Here is a 24197-nt window from a genome sequence, read left to right as displayed (position 1 = left end):
TTCCTTCTGAAGTGTAAGGTCATTTGCATGCATTTTATTTGGAAGTAATATCATGGGTAGGGTGATCATATATGCATGTTTGTCTGGAGTATTATTTTATGCATGTTGTCCCTTCAGATTTAACATTAGATACAAAAATGTACCGAATTATTGACTTTCTTAGCACTATAGGATACCAAGGGAATCTTTTGAAGTTCTACATCAGCTCCATGACTGTAGGAATTCTATTAGTGCCTTATGAATTTAGCATCTTTCACAACTTAGAGGGTCCCTCAGAATCTTTATGAGAAGAATGAAGAGACAGTTGTTAAATGTTAAACTAAGGAGAAGATGGTTTTGGGCAACAAAGGTCAACTGTACTTTCCTTAGTAGTGTGTAGGCTGCCTGTTACCCTGTTCCCTCATTTTTAAAGTTATCTTTGATTACTAGTCTTTTTTTCAATTGTGGAAGGGAGACGAATGATTAACATTACATTAAAGGTTAGTATCCTTTAAAAAATGCAGCCTAATTGCAAATATGTGCTCTTTTCAGATGTGGGGTGGGAAGAAGAATGTGCTTCTAATACTTGAAAAAAAATCTAATTTGGTACTGATAAACATTGATACATGCCTCATCTTGTTTAACTTTCACAACAGTCCTGTGAGACAGATACTGTTACTCCATGGGACCAGTGAGAAACCTGGTATTCAGAAGAGATTAAGTAAGTTCTGTGTTTTAAGGCACACAGCTAGGTGTTGCCCTTACTTGGGCTCAGGTTGGTCATATTCCTGTACAGCACATTACCCCGAGAGACTAGCCTGCTGTGACTTTGCTGCAGTTTTCAGATGTGTAGTGAGCTTTTCTTAAGGGACAAAGAATATCGTTAATACATTTTTTGAGGTAGCAATAGCAGTTTTCAGTATTACTTCCTTAATAAATGAAAATTGCTTTTCTAAATAATCAGAAAAAGAGGCTTTTTGTAGTAAAGATCTGATCGTCCCTCTCCTCAATTTTGTTAGTTGATGGATATTTTGCTTTTAGTATGTATACCTTTAGTGGCCATAAAATAGAAGTGTGCTAGTTAATTATAGGTGGACCTAACTGCAGACAGCTATGTGTTGTTTTCTGCCTGATGGTGGTTTGGCTCTATGCGTGAGATGAGGGGCTTGGTATGGTAGTTGTGAAAATCATCATTCACAGATGATTTGAAGTTGGTTAACCTCTAGACTTTGAGTTCTCCACATAGCCTCAACTGTTTATCCCTGCCCTGAGCCTTAACCTTTTTAAAGCTCCTTTAGTAACAGCTTTTAAATAGAAGTATAAAAAACACCATGCGCTGAAAAGCTAATCCAATTTCACTGAGAATCTTAAATCAAATTATAGAAGTTTTCTGTTATAGGTATTATGCAGTGACACTTTCCTGAAAAATTGATTAACAGCTGAATGTGAAAGCTTCTGTTGAGGATTTCTTATTGAAACAAGATTTGTTGCTTCTGCATCAGAAAAAGAAGGGAAAATTAGAGGGGGTATGGAACTATGCTAGTTATCTGAAACTTGTATTTATTCAAGTGGAATTCTCTTTGTATTTTTCACCTTTTCAGCATTGCTTGTTGTGGAAAGAGTCATATACAGGTAAAATCCAATACATACGTTTCTGAAAAATTGAGCACAAATTCAGCCTTGGTAAATTCAGTTGTGCTTCCTTAGTGAATAATTGTAGAGTGTTTCTGTTTGCTTCATTTCCTCTTCACTTGGCAGTGGAACTTATTTAATTTCAATAAAAAAGTTTCAAAAAAAAATCCTGTCATACAAAATTTTCCCCTCCCCCCTTTTTTCTCCACCCCTCTTTCATATAAAAATTTTAATGCAAATGCATTTTTTTTTATAAATCTGCAGTTTTTAAGATTAGGCTTTCTTTAATAAGAATTTTTTTTTTCCTGTTATGGTAGACTTTAAAAAAATTTTTATTGTTATGTTAATCACCGTACATTACATCATTAGTTTTTGATGTAGTGTTCCATGATTCATTGTTTGTGTACAACACCCAGTGCTCCATGCAGAGCGTGCCCTCTTTAATACCCACCACCAGGCTAACCCATCCTCCCACCCCCCTCCCGTCTAGAACCCTCAGTTTGTTTTTCAGAGTCCATCGTCTCTCATGGTTTGTCTCCCCCTCCGATTTACCCCCCTTCATTCTTCCCCTCCTGCTATCTTCTTCTTCTTCTTTTTTTTTTTTTTAACATACAATGTATTATTTGTTTCAGAGGTCTACAGATCTGTGATTCAGCAGTCTTGCACAATTCACAGCGCTCACCATAGCACATACCCTCCCCAATGTCTATCACCCAGCCACCCCCTCCCCCCCCCCCCCCCCCCACTCCAGCAACCCTCAGTTTGTTTCCTGAGATTAAGAATTCCTCATATCAGTGAGGTCATATGATACATGTCTTTCTCTGATTGACTCATTTCGCTCAGCATAACACCCTCCAGTTCCAAGAACATATTTTTAAAGTTTGACACTTAGTGGAATTAAGAACCTAGGAAACTGGTGTCTGGTTGGTTTATTTGCTGACTGAAATAATTTCTATGAAATGCAGGATTTAAAAATTCAGATGCATTGCTCTGTTTATAAAGTGTAGTTTGTATAGCATTGGGTTTTAATTAAAGTAAGTTCCTTAAATGGTGGTGACTAAAAGATAAAAGTTGGGCTATGCAACATTTCCTTTGTAGATGTCTGCAATAAGGCATTTATACCAATGTTGGTCTGTAATTCAAAATCAAATATTAAAATAGAATTGTACTTTATGTCTTTTATCTGTTTTAGAAGGCCTGTTTGATCTTAGAATATATATGCTATATGACTTATATATAATTTATGTATATATGTATATATTATGTATATGAGATAAAAATTGTAATATTTTGGGTTTTGTTTTTAGCTATCTGCCCCTATCTTATAATATTTAGTAGGCTTACATCAAGTAAATTTGCTTATCTTTTTATGTTATATTATTCATATTTTCTTTATGAAACAAAGGTCAGAGATAATTGGATTATTTCTTATCTAGAGTGCATGAATGTTGACATGTTCTGAAAATAGACAAATCTAGTCAGAATGAGTTAAGACTCATTGAGCAGATATTAAATAGACAGTGAACAGTATCTATTACACATAGTCATTTCAATAGCCAGAGGAAAAATGATTGAAGTTAGCACTTACTAACAGAAGTTAACACCACTACTGCTCACACTGACATAAACTCTTGAGAGTCTACAAATTGAAAAGAACAACTTTAGCCAGGTAAAGGATATCTCTCAAAACTCCACAATAAAGTCTTATACTTAGTGGGGAAATGTTAGAAGCATAGTCTTTAAACTTAGAAACATGATGCTAGAATTCCTAGCCAGTAAATAAGAAAAGAATAAATAATGTAAGAAATAAAAGGAAGAAAGAAAGCTTTTTTAATTTACAGATGATTGTCTATATGGACAATTTAAGAAAAATCTATATGCAAACTACCAACACTGTTGCTGGATACAAGATAACTTTGAAAAAGATAAATCATGCTTCTGTTCCTTAACAAAAATGTTTGGACAGTGTGATTTTAAAAAGATTTCCAGTCATAAGAGCAACAAAAGTACATTACTCAGGGATACAGCTAATAAAAGATGTGTAAGAACTTTATGGAGAAAGTTATAAACTTTATTAAAGAACTTAAATCTAAATAAATAGATGAGTAGATGCAATCGCCTGGAGATGTCAAATATTTTCAGTATCTATCTGTTAGTTCAATATAATTTCAAACCAAATTCAAAAGTTTGTCTTGCAGAACTTGGCAAGTTGATCCTAAAATTTATGTGGAAAGGTAAAATGTCAAGATTATTTAGGAGGAAAAATGAAGAGGGGGGATTCACTTAATTAGTTTGTAAAGCTAAAGTAATTAGAACAGAATAGATCAAGGAGACACCTGACAGAGTTCAAGAATGACTGATATTTGTAGGGACTCTCTATATGACAGAGATGGTGTAACAAATCAGTGGGGAAAGAATGAACTATTTGGAAATCATGCTGGGGTTGCCATATTGAAATAAAAAAAAAAAGTTGAGTTCCTAATTCACACATACACAGACAATGAATTCATTAGATTAAAAACCTAAAATTGAAAATCAGAATATTAAAATTTTAGAAGAAAATATGTGATAATATCTTTATTACTTTCATCAGGAAGGAATTCTTAAATGAGACCTAAAAATATTAACCATAAAAGATTATCATTAAATAAAAAATAAATTTAGAAAGTTTTATTTATAAAAAAATTAAGTTTTATTGTGCTAAAATGGTAAGGACCTTTTCTTGCTTATTAATTACTGTTCATCTGACCTCTCTAATCTTAAGCTCTACCCTTAGTTATATCCCTACTGCATAGAACAGTACCTGAATGAATGTGACTTAAAAGCTATTTCATACTTGTGGCCAGTTGCAGCACTGGAGACATTTGTCCTCTCATTTGCTTTGTTTAGTTGGTGGAAAAGTTTGAGGAGCACGCCTCATCAAGTGACTCTTGAAACCACTTGTTAGCTATATCTGGGAAATGGAAGAAGGAAATTCTGTGTTTTATTCATAGTTCCAAATAAAATCTGTGTATTTATTCATTAACTCACTGCACTCTCTTAAAATTTCCTGGGTGTTCTGAGGAAACAGTGTCCATTAAGACATGGTTTCTGCAATTATGAAGCTTAGAGTCATGTAGTGGGAAAGGAGGTAAGGAAATCAGTGATTATTGCATGATAGATACTATGAAGAAGGCATACTATGGGAGCAAAGAGGACAGAACATTCTAAAACATTCTAAAGCAGAACATTCTAAAGTTTATATTACAGGTAAAGTGCTGCTACATTTAAAAATACTTATGAGAAAATATTTGGAGGGCATTTATTAAAAATAAGAATTTAAAGAAAAATTCATTGGGTAAAAAAAAAAAAAAAAGACTTGCTGTAAGCCCCTTGAGGGCAGATATATTTGCCTTATTCCCTGTTGTATCCTTAGAGCTCAGTATCTAGAATGTGGAAGGTACTCAGGAAAAATTTGTTGACTGAATCAGTAGAAGAGAATGAGAAATATGAAGTTGTTGATGCTCATTATCCTTTCATTCTTTTTTTTAAAAAATATTTTATTTATTTATTTTGACAGCACAAGCAAGGGGAGTGGCAGAGGCAGAGGGAGAAGCAGACTCCCCGCTGAGCAGGACCCTGGGGTTATGACCTGAACTGAAGGCAGATGCCTAACCAACTGAGCCACTCAGGCACCCCATGGGTCTTTTCATTCTTAATAGTCCCCTAGGTCTTTTGTCTGGTAGGTTTGCCATTCTCTGATTTAGCTAGTGCACCATCATAAGGCTTCTTCCTCTGAAGTCACTTTCATAATGTGATACCCCTATTTAAAAATTCTCCAGGGAGGGGGGCAGCCTGGGTGGCTCAGTTGGTTAAGTGTCTGACTCTTGGTTTTGGCTCAGATCATGATCTCAGGGTCCTGGGATTGAGCCCTGTGTTGGGCTCCCACTCAGCGGGGAGTCTGCTTATCTCCCTTTGCCCCTCACCCCACTTTCTCTCTCTCTCTCTCTCTGGAATAAATAAAAAAATAAGTCTTTTAAAGATTTTTTTATTTATTTATTTGAGACAGAGAGAATGAGAGAGAGAGCACATGAGAGGGGGGAGGGTCAGAGGCAGAAGCAGGCTCCCTGCTGAGCAGGGAGTCTGATGCGGGACTCGATCCCGGGACTCCAGGATCATGACCTGAGCCGAAGGCAAAAAAATAAGTCTTTTAAAAAAACTCTTCCAGGGGATCCCTGTTTCTTACAGAAAGTGTAGACTTCTAAGCCTTGTGTTCAAGCTTCTCCATGTTTGGTCCCATCAAAACTATCACACCGTATGTCCATCTTTTCCAAAACATAACCCTACCTCTATAAACTGGGATTCTTTTTATAGTTCCTTAGATGTCATGTGCTCATTCCCACTTCCATTCATGATGGCTCACACATCTGGAATGTACTCCCTTCTGCTCTTCAGTGAAACAGATCATGGTCAGTATGTTAATAATAGACTCAGCCCCATCCGGTGATTCCAGTCCGTTATGATCTTTTTTTCCTGATAGAAGATAAATGGATAATAATCAGAGAGTTAAATGTTGAAAAAAACTTTGAAGAAATTATATGAGGAAAATTTGGAAGAGAGACAGAAGGTAGTCACTAATTCATTTCTGTCTTCAAAAAGCCACCAAAATCCACTTGAAAATGTTCACAGTTGTCTCATTTCTATCCTTAATAGGGAAATGATTTCACTCCAAACTCTCATGGTTTCCATTTAACTGAAATTTTTCTCTCCAAAGTTACCATCATCTCTCTTTTGTAAGATTTTATCTTTTATAACACTAGTTTTTTTTTAATGAAAGTAATATAATGAAATAAAAATTTGTGAGAAATAGAAATAGGCTTAAGGAAAAAGAATCACCAACACTTTTACTACTTAGTATGTAGTACGTAGAAACTCTTCCTTAAAAATTTCTATTTTTAGAGTTACAAGGCTGGGTATCAGAGTAAAACCTCCTCAGCTCTGCTCACCACAAGCTTATGATGGCAGCAGTTGGGTAGGCTCTAACAAGTAATGTCTTGCCTACCATTCTCTTAGGTTTGTAATTAATCTGATGTGATTTGAAGATATTACAAACCCCCATAAGGCTTAAAAGAATAAAAACTCCTAATGTGTTAAAATTAGTAAAAAGAGCCAAATAATTACAATAGAATCATAGAGATTATTTAAAAATCAGAAAGTATGAAAAAATGATAAATATGAAAGCAACAGGAATAATATTGACTGTATTCAGTTGATAGTAAGGAGGTAAGGAATAGTATATGTGCCTAAAGGTTATTTAATTAGGTGGAATACTAATTAATATGCTAATTCTGGAGAAGACAAGAAGTGTTTCAGACTTCAAGACTGAGCATAATGAAAGTGCTGCTGATATAATTTCTGTTACAACCCACACATGATTCCATATAATCTTTATATATACAGAGAAGGCACATAAGGAAAGATATTTGACAAAATTCAACATCTCTTTCAGATTTTTAGAACTTTTTAATTAGAAAGGAATAGGTAAATATTTATGTAAGCATCTTACTTAATAGTACAGTATTAAAACAAGTATTCGCATTAAAGAACAAGATAGGGTTAGCTACTATCATGCCTACGTTAATTAGCATTGTGTATAAGTACTATCCGATGCAATTAGATAAGAGAAATACATGGTAGGCATATTTTTACCTGGAAATCAAGAAAATCAAATGAATATTATTAGAAACAAAAGACTTTAATTAGATGACTAGTTATAAAAAGGAGGTTGGAAATCATCACTCTGTTGTAACAAGTAAAAAGCAGAACAAGTTGAAAGTCAACAACTCTTCTTAGATCCGTCAGAGAACTGAGGTCACAGGGCAAATTGCTGCCCTCCAAATTGGACAGACAGGTAGAGCAGAAACCCACAAGCAGAAACCTTCTCAGGAACCAGTATGGGGTTTCAAAACAGGAACTGTAATTGATGAATTGCTGGAGGCTCAGTGTGGGCAAGTCAGAGTTAATAACTCCAGGACACCCTACATCTAGGAGGTCTTCATACTTTTGTGAGTTTTACTGACAAAAACCCTACCAGGTTTCCACACAGAACAGTGAGAAAAATCTCTTGCTTTCTGGCAGAGGGAGGGGAAAAATAGCCAGTTTGAAATATGTCCAAAACATTCTGTTCTTTTTGGTAAGGCCTACCCTCAAGAGAAACTATTTTACTAGCCTATCCTACCTGGTTTTGTCAGAGCCTACCCGACCTGGGAGAAGGGAAATACCCAATTCTAGCCTCTAGTCTTCTACCTGGGGGAAGAGAAGTAGAAATACAAATTCGAATAACCTCTAGCCATCCTGTCCCACCTTGGGGGTGGAGACTAAGAAGCACTTGTGAGTATTATGACCCAGGGGCACAAACTCCTTCAAAGACTGAGGACTATAGGACTTAGTCATAGGACTATGGAACACTTCCCTTCCCACCTCCACACGTCGCCACCGCATCGCTAAAGGCCTGCTTATTTCAGTTCGTTTTACCTAGTATGTCATGTCCAACTTTCAATACAAAAATTACAAAGCATACTAAAAGCCAAGTTTGATATGTAAGAATCAATAGCTTCCTATTATGAAAATAAAGTATTTTAAGTATACTTATATACTTAAGTATATATACTTAAGGGAGGGATAGAAATGCTCAATAGTGTTCAGATTTTAATTCTTGCTTATTCTGTAAATAATGTGGTTAAAACTTGACAGGTTGATGCTAAAATTTGTAATGACAAAAGTCTGGAAACAATAGAAATGTTTTTTGGGGGGGTGATTATATGTTTATAATTGAGTACCATGCAGTCTTTGGAAAGAAGAGGTGGATCTCCACATGTCGATATGAAAATATATTCAAGACAGTTAAAAAAAATCAAGAATTGAACAGTGTGTATAAGTTACCATTTGTTGGGAATTGTGGGGGGAGGAGTTAAAGAAACGGTGGATACACAAACAGGTAGAATTACTTGGAGGCAGGTAGAATGGAAACAAGGAGACATGTTTGGAGGCTCTTTGAACAATTCCAAGTAAAAATTGGTAAAAGACATGTACTAGGGTAATGAAATAATGCAAAGCAAAGGACAGATTTGAAAACATATATATGTGGAGGTAATGTGTTAAAGCTGCGTGAATGTTGTAGATAGGGGGAGAGAGGAGTCAAAGATGATGGCCCCCAATTTTAAACCTGATTACAATTTTTGATTCGCTTCTTTTCTGACTGCCCCTCCTTTGTACACTTAGCTCTTCCTTTCTCCTCAGCCAGAAGAGATGACCCTAATGTGTCCTTCAGCCCTTGCTCACTCCCTGACTCGCTTCTTTCTTCCTTATGCTCTTTCTCCCCCCCACCTCGTGTCTTCAGCTACCGTTTCTTTATGGATGACTTCCACCTCTTAACCTCTGGTCCTGATCTCTTTCTCAGCCTCCCACCCCTCATGCCAGTTGCTTGCTGTACAGTTGCACTAGGATGCTATCATGCCATGAGCATAATCACACATAATAAGATCAGTGTAGTAAAGATCAAGTGTAGCTGCGGTTGCAAGGTCTATGTCACCTTGGAAAAGTTGCTGGACTTCTCTAAGGGTCAGTTACCCCATTTATAAATGGGAATAGCACTACTACTACTTCTCTTTCAGGGATATCATAAGCACTAGGTGAATAATGATCTTCTAAAAGCAGTGCATTAGCTAGGTCAGTTCATGATTTTATTTTCCTTGGTGTGGGGTGAAATGAAATTAATTAAGAGAATATTTCATCTGTCTACCTAGCTACTTCTATTTCATTTTGACAGATGTTCTCTTATGAGGCATCTTTTTATCAAAGAAGGACTGTTGTGTATCACAAGAGTACATCCTCCTAACTTTTTTTTTTTTTTTAAGATTTTATTTATTTATTTGACAGAGAGACAGCGAGAGAGGGAACACAAGCATGGGGAGTGGGAGACGGAGAAGCAGGCTTCCAGCTGAGCAGGAAGCCCAAGTCGGGGCTCGATCCCAGGACCCTGGGATCACGACCTGAGCCAAGGGCAGATGCTTAACGACTGAGCCACCCAGGCGCCCCTAACTTTTTGGTTTTAAATAAGATCTTTCTGTTATAAAATGATGTTGCTCATAGATAGTAGTCATTATTGTGGTTATTTTAATGTTCTCAGTTATTAGAAAATAACAAGTCTGCAGCCCTATGTTCCCCCGCCCCCACTCCCACAGTTTCTCTTATTTACATCTTGTATTAGTGGTGCAGTTGTTATAATTGATGAACCAATACTTACACATTATTATTAATTAAAACCCGTAGTTTACATAAGGGTTCACTCTTTGTGTGGTACATTTTGTGGGTTTTGACAAATGTATAATGACACGTTTCCACCCTTACTGTATCATGCCTAGTATTTTCACTGCCCTGAAAATCCTCTGTGCTCCGCCTGTTTGTCTCCCCCCACCCTTTCACTGAACCCCTGACAACCACTCATCTGTTTACTGTCTACATCGATTTGCCTTTTCCAGAATGCGGTATAGTTGGAATCATCTAACACCTAGCCGGATTGGCTTCTCTCACTTAATGGCATGCCTTTAAGTTTCCTCCGTTTCTTTTTTTGTCTTGAAAACTCATCTTTGTATTGCTGAATCATCTTCCTTTGTATAGATGTACCACAGTTTATCCATTCATTGTCTGAAATACTTCAAGTTTTCACAGTTAAGAACAGCTTGCATTTAAAATTATTCAAGATGCAGATTTGAAAGTTTTTCTTGATCTTGGGTGTGCTCACTGTGCGGGCTTCTGTAACAGAGCGCCGCGAACTGAGTGGCGCCGGACACACGGATTTATCCTCTCACACTTCTGCAAGTGTCGTAGTGTGATATAATAAGATGCACGTATTTTGGTCTCCATCCTCAGCTCCTGGACAGAGCTCCTAAAACCTTCGTCATTTACTAAGTGGTAAGAGCCGTAGGAGGATCTTTTGATATAGTATTTGGCTTTGGTTTCTGGCTCCTGAAACAGTTCAGAGTGATAAAAGTGAAAGAAACATCTTTTGTTACAACACACACCTTTCAACTATACCTGAGTTTATGTTAACGAGGTGATGTTTGGAAAACCTCTAAGGATGGGGGCCTGGTTGTCAGGGGAACGGCCCTTGTGACTAGAGGTTTGGAACTTTCAGCCCCACTCCCTTCCCTGGGAAAGGGGGAGGAGCTAGAGTTTGATTTAATCATTAATGGCCAATGATTGAATCACTCATGTCTGAGTAATGAAGCCTCCATAGAAACATCCTAACTGAAAGGTTTGGAGAGCTTCTGGACTAGTGAATCCTTGTAGGTACTGGGAGGGTGATGTGCCTGCCCAGAGAGGGCATGGAAATTCCATACACCTTCTTACCTTGTACCTTGCCCTCCAGGCTCTTCCAGCTGGCGGTTTCTGCGTTGTATCCTTTATAATAAACAGGTAAATGTGGATAACGTGTGGCCCAGAGTTTTGTGAGCCATTCTAGCAAATTGCTGAACTTGGGAAGGGGAGTCATGGGGACCTGACTTATGGATGGTTGGTCAGATGTACAGGTGACAGTCTAGGACTTGAGATCGGTGCTTGAAGTGGGGGTCAGTTGTGTGGACCGAGAGACCTTAGCACGTGGAGTCTTTGCAACTTGTGGGTGTTAGTGTAATAATTTAATTGTAGGACACCTAGCTGGTGTCCACTGAGAATTATGGAAAAACCCACCTTTATCTCTGTGTCTTCATGGGGTCCCCTTCTTATAAGGACAGCAGTTATATCAGGTTAGGGGCCATCTGACTCCAGTATATCCTCATCTTAGCTAATTACATCTGCAGTGACCCTATTTCCAAATTAGATCACATTCCCAGATACTGTCATTTAGGACTTGAACCTATCTTTATTAGGGGGAGGAAGGCACAGTTTAACTCCTAGCATGAAGTGATGCTTTCCAGACTGTTCCTCTTTACTTACTCTTTTTTGTTGTTGAATCATTGATGGTGATATAATGTTATCCAGCCTTTGGTAGTTGTGGTTTCAAGTGAAAACCAAATTGTCCTTGGCAGTGTTATAATAAAAAAGGGCTTCCCTGTGCTCAAATTTGTACTTTCAAATATATAACCAATAAGATTTATCCCAGATGCCAGTTTGTGGCTCTACCCTGTTCAGATTTTTGTTGGTATGGTTCATTTGCCTACTTTGTGTTTTGTCAGTCAAGTTGTATAAAAAAATAAAATTGATGTTAACAATTTTTTTTTTTTTACTAGAATTACCTAATGAAGAATGAGTAATTTTTTTCCTTCACAGTTTTAGTATATAAAGAAACTGTGGAGGGTAGTTTGTAACTTCTACAGACTCATTTTTCCCTTTCAGGTGATTATAATGCAGTGTTTTGCAGATTTACAAAATATCCTTTCCTGTTTTTCTGTCATCTGGCATTCCATGTGAAAACTGACCCATAAACTTGCTCACATCCAGATCATCATTATAGACAAGGTTTTTGAATTTCCTCTATAGTAATTTCCTGATTGGAGAGAAAGGGACAGAGAGGGAGAGAAAGGGAGGTAGCTTAAAGTCACATGGAAAGTTACTGAGCAGTTTGAAAATAGTTTGATCAAGAGGGCGTGGAAGAAAATGGGGAACATTTTCATTGGGGAGAGAGCAAAACTGAATTATGTTTTAGGAATAAAAGAATTATAAATTTCAGTCTGTATGGATGGCTTTTTTCCACCAGTAAGATTTTAATATGATGAATAGATTTTTCTTAATAATAAGAAAAGGATTAAATACTGTATTAAATGCTATCAAAGAGCAGACCTTATATCATCTTATCCACTGATGCAGGCAGAGTTCCTGAGGCAGGGAGGGATCTCATGTATCTGTATCAGGTTTTATGTATTCCAGGGAACTTCTCTCCTCCTCTCATATCTGAGAGTCCTATGACTTTTTCTACACTAAAGATATTTCTATGTTAATGCAGAAAGACCTAATGAATCAATCTGGGTTTGCTGTCCTCATTCTTCAGACCCCATTTTAGGAAGGTAGACCCTGGTGTTTTTGAGTTCTCCTCTTGTTTTGTTGAATCTGTATTTCTTCTTTATTACTGAAGTATCTGAAATGCAGTTCTTCTGAAGTAAAAATTATCAAGTGTTACTCAAATAATTGCTTGTATTTGTTTCATAAGCTTAGGGTCAAATCTGATCACTTCTTCCAACAAGTATCAAATATTCCTTTTTATTTCTACTACCACAGAGTAATCCAGGATTTTGGTATTTCTCTCTTAGATTATTATAATTTCACCTTTATCATATTTAGTTTTGTATACCTCCTTAACTGTGTCATTTACCTCTATCAGAGGCCTCCCATGATTTTCCTTTGCATGACTGGTCAAGTTTAAAGTCCTTACTCCACCTCCCCCCCCCGCCCACCTAATATTTTATTATAAAAATTTCCAAATACATTATTGAGTTGTAGGAGTTCTTTATAAATTTTAGATATTAACCCCGTATCATGTTTGCAAATGTTTTCTCCCATTCGAGTAGGTTGTCTTTTCATTTTGTTGCTGGTTTCCTTTACTATGCAGAAGTATTTGTTTGGTTTTTTTTTTTTTGCTTTTTGCCTTTGCTTTTGGTGTCAAATTCAAAAAACTTTTGCCAAGACTGATGCCAAGGAGCTTACCCTCTGTGTTTTTATCTAGGAGTATGTTCAAATCTTTAATCTATTTTGAGTTGATTTTTGTGTATGTTATAAGATAGGGGCCCAGTTTCACTCTTTTGCACATAGCTGTCCAGTTTTCCCAGCATCATGTGTGAGATGATGAGACTATCCTTTCCCCATGGCATATTCTTGGCAACTTTGTTGTAGTTAATTGGCCATATATATATGTGGGTTTATTTCTGGTGCTCTGTATTCTGTTCCACTGATCTTCATGTCTGTTTTTATGCCAGTACCATACTGTTTTGATCACTATGGCTTTGTAATATAGTGTGAAATCAAGAACTGTTATCCCTCTAGTTTTGTTCTTTTTCAAGATCGCTTTGGCTATTTGGGATCTTTTGTGGTTCCATGTAAATTTTAGGATTTTTTTGTTCTATTTCTGTGAAAAATGTCATTGGGATTTTGATAGAGATTGCATTGAACCTTTTATGTTTTTGATGCCACACTTTACCTCTTTTTTATATTGCGTATTCATGAAATTATACTGGCTACAGTTATTTTTAATATTCTTTTCTTTTAACCTTTATAAAATAGTTAAGTGTTTAACATACTATCCTATTACAGAATCAGTTTTCTGAATCTGACGATATATTTACCTTTACCAGTGAGATGTATATTTTCATATGTTTTTATGTTTCTGTTGGCATTTTTTTCATTTCAGTTGGAAGAACTCCTTTCAGCATTTTTTGCAAGGCAGACCTAGTGGAGACGAACTCCTTCAGCATTTGTTTTTCTGGGAAAGTGTTGTTTCTTCAGTCCTCTCCTTCAATCCTATCCTTCTGAAGGATACCTTTGCTGGATAAGATATTCATGGCTGGCAGTTTTTTTCCTTTCATTACTTTGAATATATCATTTCATTCTCTCCTGGCTAGATTACTGCTGAAAAATCTGCCAAGAGCCTGATGATGGGGGTTCCTTTGTACTCACTGCAGAGTGAGGAGGGTGTGGGTTTGGTACTTGGGATGCTGAGGGTTCCTGTGGCTCAAGAGGAGGGCATCTTTGGGTGAGGTTTTCCCAGTGACTTATGGGTGGGCTTCCTATTGGAGTACAGAATGGAGAACAGCATCCCTTTCATGCCCTCTGAAATTCTTATCTGTCTCTTTCCTGAACTCCTCCTTTCCCCCTGTCGTGGAGCTCTTGTTTTACTACTTTGGGTGCTGTGGAAGAGAGATGGATTTCTTTAGCTGGGCACTGACTCACTGCTTTCCCCTTTCCCCCATGGGAGGGATTGCCAACCTGCTTTCTCTCTGAGCTGTGGAACCTTGTGGGGAGGGGTGATGCTGGCAAAGCTCCTCTTACCCACTCTCATGTGTCCAGACTTTTTTTTTTTTCTTCCTTCCAGTGGCGTGCTGGAACTTCTCCTTTAGAAACCTGGACTTCTGTAAAGGCTTTCTCATCCATGGGGATCTGCCCAAGTTAGTGTTTTCTAGGTATTGCAGCCAAGAAGGTTTGGAGGCCGTTCACCGGCTCCTGCTGTTTCCATAGCCCGTACCTGGTTCTGTCTGCCTGTTACCTGCTGCACGAGTGGGTGAGGCTCCTCCTGGGTCCCTTGATTCCAGAGCTACCGTGGAGGCACTTTGGTTCATGGATAGGTGCCAAATTTTAGATGTGAAGGGGCAGTAAAAATGAGGGCCATCTTAGAGTGCCATGATGTTGACATCACTCTTCTTGCTGCTTTCCTTGAAATAGCAAGATGCCTGTTATTTTGTAGCTAAATTTTCAGGGGTGAGAGAGATTTATGACATGCAGTCTCAAATATTAATTGCTGTCTATTTTAGAGCAGAGGAACAAAACACCATGTGATTAGGCCATTGTGGAAAGAAACAGTAAAAACTTACCTTGATGCTACTAAGTGAATAATAAGTATGTTTTACATTTTAATAGCACCTTGCAAAGTCCTTTATGATGCAGCTATCTCATTTCATATTCACAAACCTGTAAGATAGATCTTGATAATATAAATGATGAAACTAAGATTCAGAGAGTTTAGTATAGTGGCAGTAAATGGATTTTTGGGGGGGCAGGAGGGTAGTGAAGATGTAAAACTTAAGTCTTTGCTATACATCACAAATTTCTTATATAGAAGTTTTAATTTTGATTTCCCCTTTTCGGCTTAATTATTGCCTCAGGTAATTTTTTTTTTCTTTTTTAAAAGCAGGACTTGTGGGTTATGTTTTTGGTGACTTAGCATATCTGAGAATACCTGTTGCCATCAAACATGTCAGAGAGGTCACAGCATTTTCTTTCAAAGATTTGGTAACATTTTGTTACTGTTTTCTAGAATATACTTTTACAGATAGATTGAAGCTGGCCTGATCTTGTTTTTGTGCACAACTTCCCCCAGACCTCTCTCTTTTGGCCTATATTCTGATGGGTTGTCTTTTAATTCTGTCAGTTAAAAAATTTTGCTGCGAGGGCGCCTGGGTGGCTCAGTTGGTTGGGCGACTGCCTTCGGCTCGGGTCATGATCCTGGAGTCCTGGGATCGGGTCCCGCATCGGGCTCCCTGCTCGGCGGGGAAGCCTGCTTCTCCTTCTCCCGCTCCCCCTGCTTGTGTTCCCTCTCTCGCTGTGTCTGTCTCTGTCAAATAAATAAATAAAATCTTAAAAAAAAAAAAAAAAAAAAAAAAAAATTTTGCTGCGATTCACCTAGATATATCTGTGTTCATTGATTTTTTTTAGCGGGGGGAGAGGCAGAGGAAGAGGGAGAGAAAGAATCTTAAAAAGGCTCCATACTTAGCCTGACGCGGGGCTCCATCTCACAATCCTGAGATCATAACCTGAGCTGAAATCAAGAGTTGGACGCTTAACACACCAAGCCACCCAGGTGCTCCTCTGTTCACGGATTTTTTTTTTAAGATTTATTTATTTATTTGTCAGAGAGAGAGAGCGAGCGAGTGTGCTTGAGCATGAACGGGGGGCGGGGAGGGGTGGCCGGCAGGCAGAGGGAGAAGCAGTCTCCCCACTGAGCAAAGGGCCCTATGTGGGACTCGATCCCAGGACCCCAAGATCATGACCTGAGTCGAAGGCAGACGCTTAACCGACTGAGCCACCCATGCATCCCTGTTCATTTTTATGTGGAACGTGGCAAACTATTTTGATCAAAGTTAGAACATCTTTATTCATTTCAAAAGCATGTTCTCAGTTGTATATTGGATTATTGCTCCTATTCTGTTTCGATTTTTTTTCTTTTGGGAAATAGAAGTCTTTTATTGGTTTTTTATCATCTTCCTTCATGGGTTTTATCTTTTTTTTCCTACAAATTCTTAGAGCAGTTTTCATGTTTGCCCTCAACATAAATGCTGTTTTCTGAATAATCAATTCAGTTCTTTATTTCCAATACAAATTTTGTTGCTACATTTTTAATTTTTGCAATCATTCTTTATCTTACCCATTTTTCTTAGTCTCACTGTGTGTCTCCTTATGACTTTATGTTTTTATTTCTTAGGGAATATGGTTGATTTCCTTTTGGGTATACCAAATAGCTTATAAATGTTTCTACTAATGCCTATAAAGAATTCTTTTCAGAATACTGCTTTTTTGTTGAGCCTCAGGCTGATACCTCCTCTTCCTTGTCAAATAATCTTTTTTTTTTTTGTAGGCCCTGTTTTTTCTCTTCTATATGAGGATAGATTTGTTCATAATCAGCGTTTGCCAACAAAGGATCTGGATTGCCCTTTGCCCTGCTCTGTTCACTCTTTTGAGTTCCTTTTTATACCTTCAGTTCTAAAGTGAGTTGTTTATGTATATCCTCTAGTGTATGTCTATTGCTAAAAGTCTGCCATCTGGTGCAGCTTTTCTGGGCAGATACGGGATCTTGACTGGCTTCTCCTCATTGTCTTGCTCTCCGACATGCTGGTCAGAGCAAGTATAAGAGAACGTATGGCTCTCAATGTGCACGACTTGCTTGAGTCTCCTTTTTTTTTCACTTTATAAAGCTTTACTTACAAAGATTACGCCTCCTGTACTACCATGTGTTTGTGCCAGAACTGCCTTCCTCTCTGTTCCTGTATGCAACGCACATTTTCTGGGCTTTGTAGTTTTCTTCTGAGTGTAGGGATATAGAAAGACAGTAAGTCCTGGGGAACAACACTGTAGCAGCTATAAGGATGTATACCTGTGCAGTGTAGGAACTCCTGTGGCTTTGTAAGGGACATAATCTTTGTATTTCCAAGTCAGGTAGTAGATGATAGGCAAAGGATAAAACATTTTATTTTATTTATTTTTTAAAGATTTTATTTATTTGGGAGAGAGAGTGTGTGCATGAGCAGGGGGAGGGGCAGAGAAAGAAGCAGACTCTGTGCTGAGCAGGGATCCCGATGTGGGACTCAGTCCCAGGACCCCGGGATCATGACCTGAGCCGAAGACAGACGCCTAACTGACTGAGCCACTCAGGCGTCTCAGGATAAAGCATTTTTGATGATCTTTCACACGTGTAGCATGTTTGATTTTTGTTCTTTATGTACTATGTTATTTGTATCTTTCAATCTAATTCTGTTGTTTTCATAATTAGTAGAAATTTTTACCAGATTCTAGTCATCAGTTGTTAGTCTGACTTTTTATTATTGTGATCAATAGGAAACACTTATTAAGTATATATTATGTGACAACACTGGTATAAATGCTTTAAATGTATTAACTCATTTAACACTTTTGTGGGGTAGTATGATTATTACCATTTTATAGAGGCATAAAGAAGTTGAGCACTCTACCCAAGAGCACTTAGCATGTGGCACAGTCAGGATTTGAACCCAGGAAAGGTCTATATATTTGCATATTGTAAGTTTATATCCTGTTTTTCTGCATCTTTATAGGCTCATCCTTCCTCCCCCTCTCCCTCCCTCCTCCTACCCTCTTTCTTCTATGACTTCATAAAAGGTTGTATCGTGAACTGGCAACTAGATGCCATTCAAAAATATGAATGAGTTTTAGAGTGCAGAATATAAAAAATTATATGTGTGTATATGTTTTAGATCTTTAGGTATTGCGTTAAGGTTACTTTATGAAACAAATAGTTAAACTTTCAAAAGTATGATATAATTTGTTTAGATTGTAAGTTTATTGAACAGAATTAATTTGTTCTTTGTAGTTCTTAGTTTATTGGCTGTAGGTGAACATTGGGCTATGGCAATAATGTCTAACCATTTTGTCTAATCCTCCCTAAGCACCTAACTTAAAGAATGACTTAATTATCAAGAAGAATTAGATTCGGGGTGTCTGGGTGGCTCATTAGGTTAAGCGTCTGCCTTCAGCTCAGGTCATGATCCCAGGGTCCTGGGATCGAGCCCTGCATCAGGCTCCCTGCTCAGTGGGGAGTCTGCTTCTCCCTCTGCCTCTCCCCCTGCTTGTGTTCTCTCTCTCTGTCAAATAAATAAATAAAATCTTTAAGAAAAAAAAAAAAGAATTAGATTCATTAGACTAGTACTGCCCAATATGGGCACCACTAGAAATATGGCTGTTGAGCACTTGAAATGTGGCTGGTCTAGATTGAAATATGCTGTAAGTAGAAAATACACTCTGGGTTGCAAAGGCTTAGTATGAATAAAAGTGTATAAAATATCTCATTAATACTTTAAAAATACTACATGTTGAAATGACAATATTATTTATTTAATGTGACTACTAGAAAATTAAAAATTACATATATGGCTTGTGTTATATTTCTCTTCGGTATTCTGGAGTGTATAAGATATGATACCTCTTCTCTCAGAGTCTGGTAGCAAGAAAACAGATAAGCAGAGTGGTGTGGTTAAGTGCTAGGATAGGAGCTCACACAGAAGAGACCTCTAACCGAGTTTGAGGGCCTGCAGAAGGTGACCTTTAAAGCAGCAGTGGTTTTTTTCTTCCTTTTTACCTTCTTTTGAAGACTCTAAGTCTACTTTTTGGACTGAAGGAAATAAGAGTCAAAAGCTACTTAAAAAACTGAGCATCTTTTTTCTAGCGGTATTGGTTCTCAGTCTAATGAAACGAGTCAAGGTTGAAGCAGAAGGCCTGAGTCTGCACAGACATCACTGCTCCGCCCTCCCCCAAAACTGGCTTAGACAACCAAATAGATGCTGGTGTCCTTTGCTAAGTGTGGAACACAGGTTAATTTGAGATCTATTGAGTTTAAGGTGTCTGGGGGACATCTGGTTGGGGAGGAACGTTAGTAGTGGGATGAATGGAACCTAGAGTCTGAGAAAACTCTTGGCTGGGGGCAGCATAGATTGAAGTTAGGTGAAGTCATAGATAAGGTATGAGATATCAGGAAGTGAGTAAAGTGAGATGGACAAACCTCTGGGGAATGGGGAAGGTTGAGGAGAGGGAATTAAAGGTCATTGAAAAAGAATGGTCAGAGAAGGAAGAGTTTAACAGGACAGTATGCTTTCAAGAAGCAGGCAAGTATAGGCAGTGTCAAATGTCGTTAAGAGATAAAAATAAAGACTGAGAAATGTTCATTATCTTTAATAATGAGGAGGTGATTGGGAAGAAAAGTGGGTTCCCTAGAATGATTGGGTTTGGTGGCAAAGCCAGATCGCAGAATGTTGAGGAATTAATGGGAGCTAAAAAAAAAATCAGAGACAATGAAGATTATTGTTTGGTAGTGAAAGGGGCAGAGGTGGGGAGGCTCATGGTAGCTAGGGGGACGTATTTATATTTAGCATATGACAGAGTGTGTGTGTGTGTGTGTGTGTGTGGTTTGGGTTGTAAATCCATTATACAGCCATGTTTCTGTATCTATACATTCTTGGAATCCAGTGTAGCGTCCTTTGTAAGGTAACTATTCAGTAACAGTTGTTGATCATGATTTTAATTTATTTAATATCTCTTTTTCTTTTTTTTTTAAGATGCAGTTTTTAAAAATTTTTTTCTTAAGGTTTTTTTTTTTTTTAATTTATTCATTCGAGACACACAGATACAGAGAGAGAGAGCATTAGCAGGGGGAGAGGCAGAAGGAGAGGGAGAAGCAGGCTCCCCGCTGAGCAGGGAGCCTGATGCGTGGCTCGATCCCAGGACCCTGGGATCACGACCTGAGCTGAAGGCAGACGCTTAACCATCTGAGCCACCCAGGCGCCCCTAATATCTCTTTTTCAACAAGATACCTTATCACCATCATTTGCAAATTCTCTAAACATTAAATGTACATAAGAACTTGATTTTACCCTGGTTTAAATGCACTAAGACCCCTGGGCATGGCTTAATGGAAAGAACATGGGCTTTGCAGTCCACTAAACTATAATTCATACGTAGATTCTGACTTGTTAGCTGTGTGATCTTGAACAAGTTAATTGTCACTTCTGACCTGCTTTTCTTCATTTAGGAAATGAGGATAATAACACCTACCCTTTACAGGGCTGTTGTGGGATTCACTGAGAAAACATGTCAAGTGTTTTGTACGGTACCTTACACGAAGTAGGCACTTGTAAATGCTGGGTAGAAAAACAGCAACTTTACGTGTTATACATGCCAACACCACAGTTTCTACAGTTTGATTTAAAGTAGTATGTGTGATATACTGTTATAACTTTAAATAAAAGCAAGCATGCTCAATTGCAATTGGAGTGAAAAAGTAGCCTTTGAATAAAACATGTTTCTTTTCTTGCTCCCTCCTCCCCTTTCCAATCCAGGTCCTGAGGGAATCTAACAAATTAGCAGAAATGGAAGAACCACCCTTGCTTCCAGGAGAAAATATTAAAGACATGGGTCTGTAATGGTATTTTTTGTTGAATTTCCTTCTCCTTTCTGAGTGCACAGGCTATTCAGTACTCTCAATGTATAGGGAACAGGTTCACTGTCTGCAGGTTCACAGACACCTCCTGTCTGGCAGCACTCATTACTGCCACCCTTCCCGACATGGTGTGTTCTCTACGCCTAGATCCACTACACCTGCTGGTTATGTTTGTAGTTGGACTATAGGGAAACATGCAAATTGAATTATATGCTGCTGCTTCTCTGGTTTGCTTTACATTCATTGAAAGTAGGGGGCTTTTTTTTTTTTTAAACTGCTGATGAATTTTCAAGAGAGTATTTCATTATTTTGAATGACTGCAGTAAGATACTGGTTTGCCTAGATGAAACATTGGATTGTCACTTTGTAACGAGTAATTTTTCTTGAAACACATTCTTTCTTTCTGTTTCCTTTATTTTTTCTACTTTGAATAAATTCGTGTCAATTTTTGGATACAGATATTTCATCTCCATTGCAAAGCAAGCTGTTTGCATGTAGGTGCTTTTCTTTTGCAGCCTAAAGAACTAAGCATTAACTTACTGTATGGACTGGCAGCAAGCATTTAAGATTTTTTTTTTTTTTTTTTTTGGTCCTCATGGTTTTACTTTATTAAATCTGTGTGGTAATCTACAAAATACCATAGCTTTTGAGGAATAAAGTAATGTATTAGGAGAATAAAGTAAATGGTTTCTTAGCCAAAGAAACACCACTTTTCATTTTATTGTCAATTTACAACATGTGGTAGAAGAGGAATCAGGGAGGGAAATTGAGGAGTGAAGAGAGTATGATACAGTATGAAGTAGAGAGAGCCAGACTGTATACTGACCTTTGTCCAGGTAGGGCCTTTACTCCTGCACTCCTGTATCTTGGATTCGGTTCTTCCTGTGCATTGAGTGCCATCTCACCATCTCTGCCCATCTAATGGATACCTGCCATGGGGGCACAACTCACATGCCTCTGTTCCTTGAACCTTTTCTGATCCCACAGCTGAGTGGACTTCCCCTTCACTGTATTACTTAGCATATGTTTTTGTGCCTCTCTTTCTGTACAGATTGCATGCTCTCGTTTATTACATTTGTTTGTATATATTTTATATCCTTACAGATATCTATTTTCAAGGTCATTTTAGTCTGCCTCACAGAAAATATTATGGCTTCTTCCCCTGTGAACTCAGTGAAAATTTGAGAGGGTTAGTAAATCTAAGCTCTTTTGGTACCACTAGGCAGTATCAGTATTGGAAAATTTAGAGGAATACCTAATATATTAAATATTCTGATTCAAAATTATCTATCTAGACTTGATTATATGCAAAAATGACATTGACCGTAAAGTGTAAGGCTAGAATAACCCAGAATATGTTAATTCCTCTAGAGAAGACATTTGATTTTTAGTTGGCCTAATGTTAATCTTCAGTTTAGTTTTTTAAAAGTTAGAGTAGTGTTAGGAACATCAACAGCATGCTTTAAGGAAGTAACCGTCTCAGGGTATTGTGGCCTGGGCATATCAGAAGTAGAGAGAGCCCCAGACTACAGTATTTCAACCTTTTAACACAGGAGTCAGATGGTGTTAGTGGCTTAGCTTTGCATGACGTGATGGAAAGAGATTTGAATTTGTAGTCAGATGAACTGCTTTCAAGTCTTAATCTTAGCGGTTCCTGGTTCTGAAATACTAGGCTATTCATTATACTTCTCTGAGCCCTGGTATCTCATCTAAAATTTGTAGGTGTAATTATAGGTCTTATATACAAGGTTTGTTATGAAGGTTAAAGGAGGTACTCAGGTGAAAAATACTTTATCAACTCTGAAGTGCAAGGCCATCAGTGCTGGTTGTTACTACTGTCATTTGCTCTGATATGGTTCCTGGTCATAATCTCTCGTCTACTTCGTGCAAACCCTGCTAAGCACAAATTCTCTCTTCAGTGTGATTTAGCTGCCACCAGACTGAGAAGGGAGGATAAAGGGGGCAGAACAAATGATCAATGATAATAGTAACATAGATATAAACCCTTATGTATGTATAGTGCTTTCAATTTTGGAAGCACTTTCATGAGTATTATCTCATGATTTTAGAATAAAAGCTAAGATGTAACAAAACCGTGGGGCTAAGAGGGACATATCTTGTGGCAGCATATAGATGAATGAGGTTGATTTTCTTGTGTAAGAAAACTGGCTCTGAAAAGAATCTAGAAATGTTTTAGTAGCATTGAATAAAGCTTTTCTACTTGAGGCAAAAATTTATAAGGGCAAGAAAGTGTATGCGAGGCAAGTTTGTGTATCTTTTCATAATGATGGGTTTATTTAATTTTAAAAGCGTCCCTCTGAATGAAACATGCATTGGAAACAACGATTTAAAAAATGTAGCTCATACTTGAACATTCCTGAGGGAACTGTTTTGAAGGTTAGAAATGTTTGTTATAAGATCAGTCTCATTTCAGATTCCATACAAAGTGTTCAGTCCTTCAAAGTGGTGAGTAAAAAGCAGAGTCAGGAAGTTGTAATACCTTATTAAATGTATTTTATGTCCCTACATTTTCCCAGAAGCCCCTTGGGAAGTTCTTAGCAATTTATTGCTCCTAGTTGTGGCTTACTTTCTGGAGTGGTGAAGATATTCCTTTATTTGCTCCTTTGCTGCTATAATGACATACCAGGGATTTATAAATATTTTAAGATGTAAAAAAGCTTATAGTGGGCATTATGAACTCTACCATATTAAATACTATTTTGAGCTAGTGGTAGCTGAGTTATTCTGCTTAATTAATGAATGTTTTAAAAAGCATTATACTGTGTAGATTCATCATTTATCATTTAATAGAACAATGCTTGTGATTGTTTCTCTACAAAGTTGGGCATCAGTTGCTTGGTCAGGAATATAAAGTCCTCTTATTTTACTATTACCTTTCTAAGAAATTGTATTTCGTATACATTGCATTTCTCTTACAGTATTTTCACCGTAAGTATAATCAGGTCAGGAGTTTCTGATATATAATTCAGATGTATTTTTAGAAGAATGTTGACAAATTAGACTGACCAGAAGGTGGGTGAGGTGATCTAGAAACTGTGATGACTGGTGACTGTGGCTTGTGACATCTGCAGTTGTTCACCACCATTACTCCTACCCTTCCACCCGCTACTCCAACTTCCACACGCATTTTATCCAGCAGGCA

The 24197-nt window shown here is 37.7% G+C and overlaps 1 protein-coding gene across 2 annotated transcripts in view; it reads left to right on the top strand.

Moving 5' to 3' along the window:
- Positions 1–24197, top strand: part of MTMR2 (myotubularin related protein 2) — a 114657-nt gene that overhangs the window by 47088 nt on the left and 43372 nt on the right. For both annotated transcript variants that reach the window (XM_021679109.2, XM_021679108.2), the window contains exon 3: positions 20934–21009. In XM_021679109.2, coding sequence (XP_021534784.1) covers positions 20934–21009 — 76 coding nt within the window. The remainder of the gene's footprint in view (positions 1–20933; positions 21010–24197) is intronic.

The sequence above is a fragment of the Neomonachus schauinslandi genome, chromosome 11 (assembly GCF_002201575.2).
Source record: "Neomonachus schauinslandi chromosome 11, ASM220157v2, whole genome shotgun sequence".
Classification (NCBI taxonomy): domain Eukaryota; kingdom Metazoa; phylum Chordata; class Mammalia; order Carnivora; family Phocidae; genus Neomonachus; species Neomonachus schauinslandi.
Note: the sequence above shows the minus strand (reverse complement) of the source record. Positions and strands in the feature narration are given on the sequence as shown.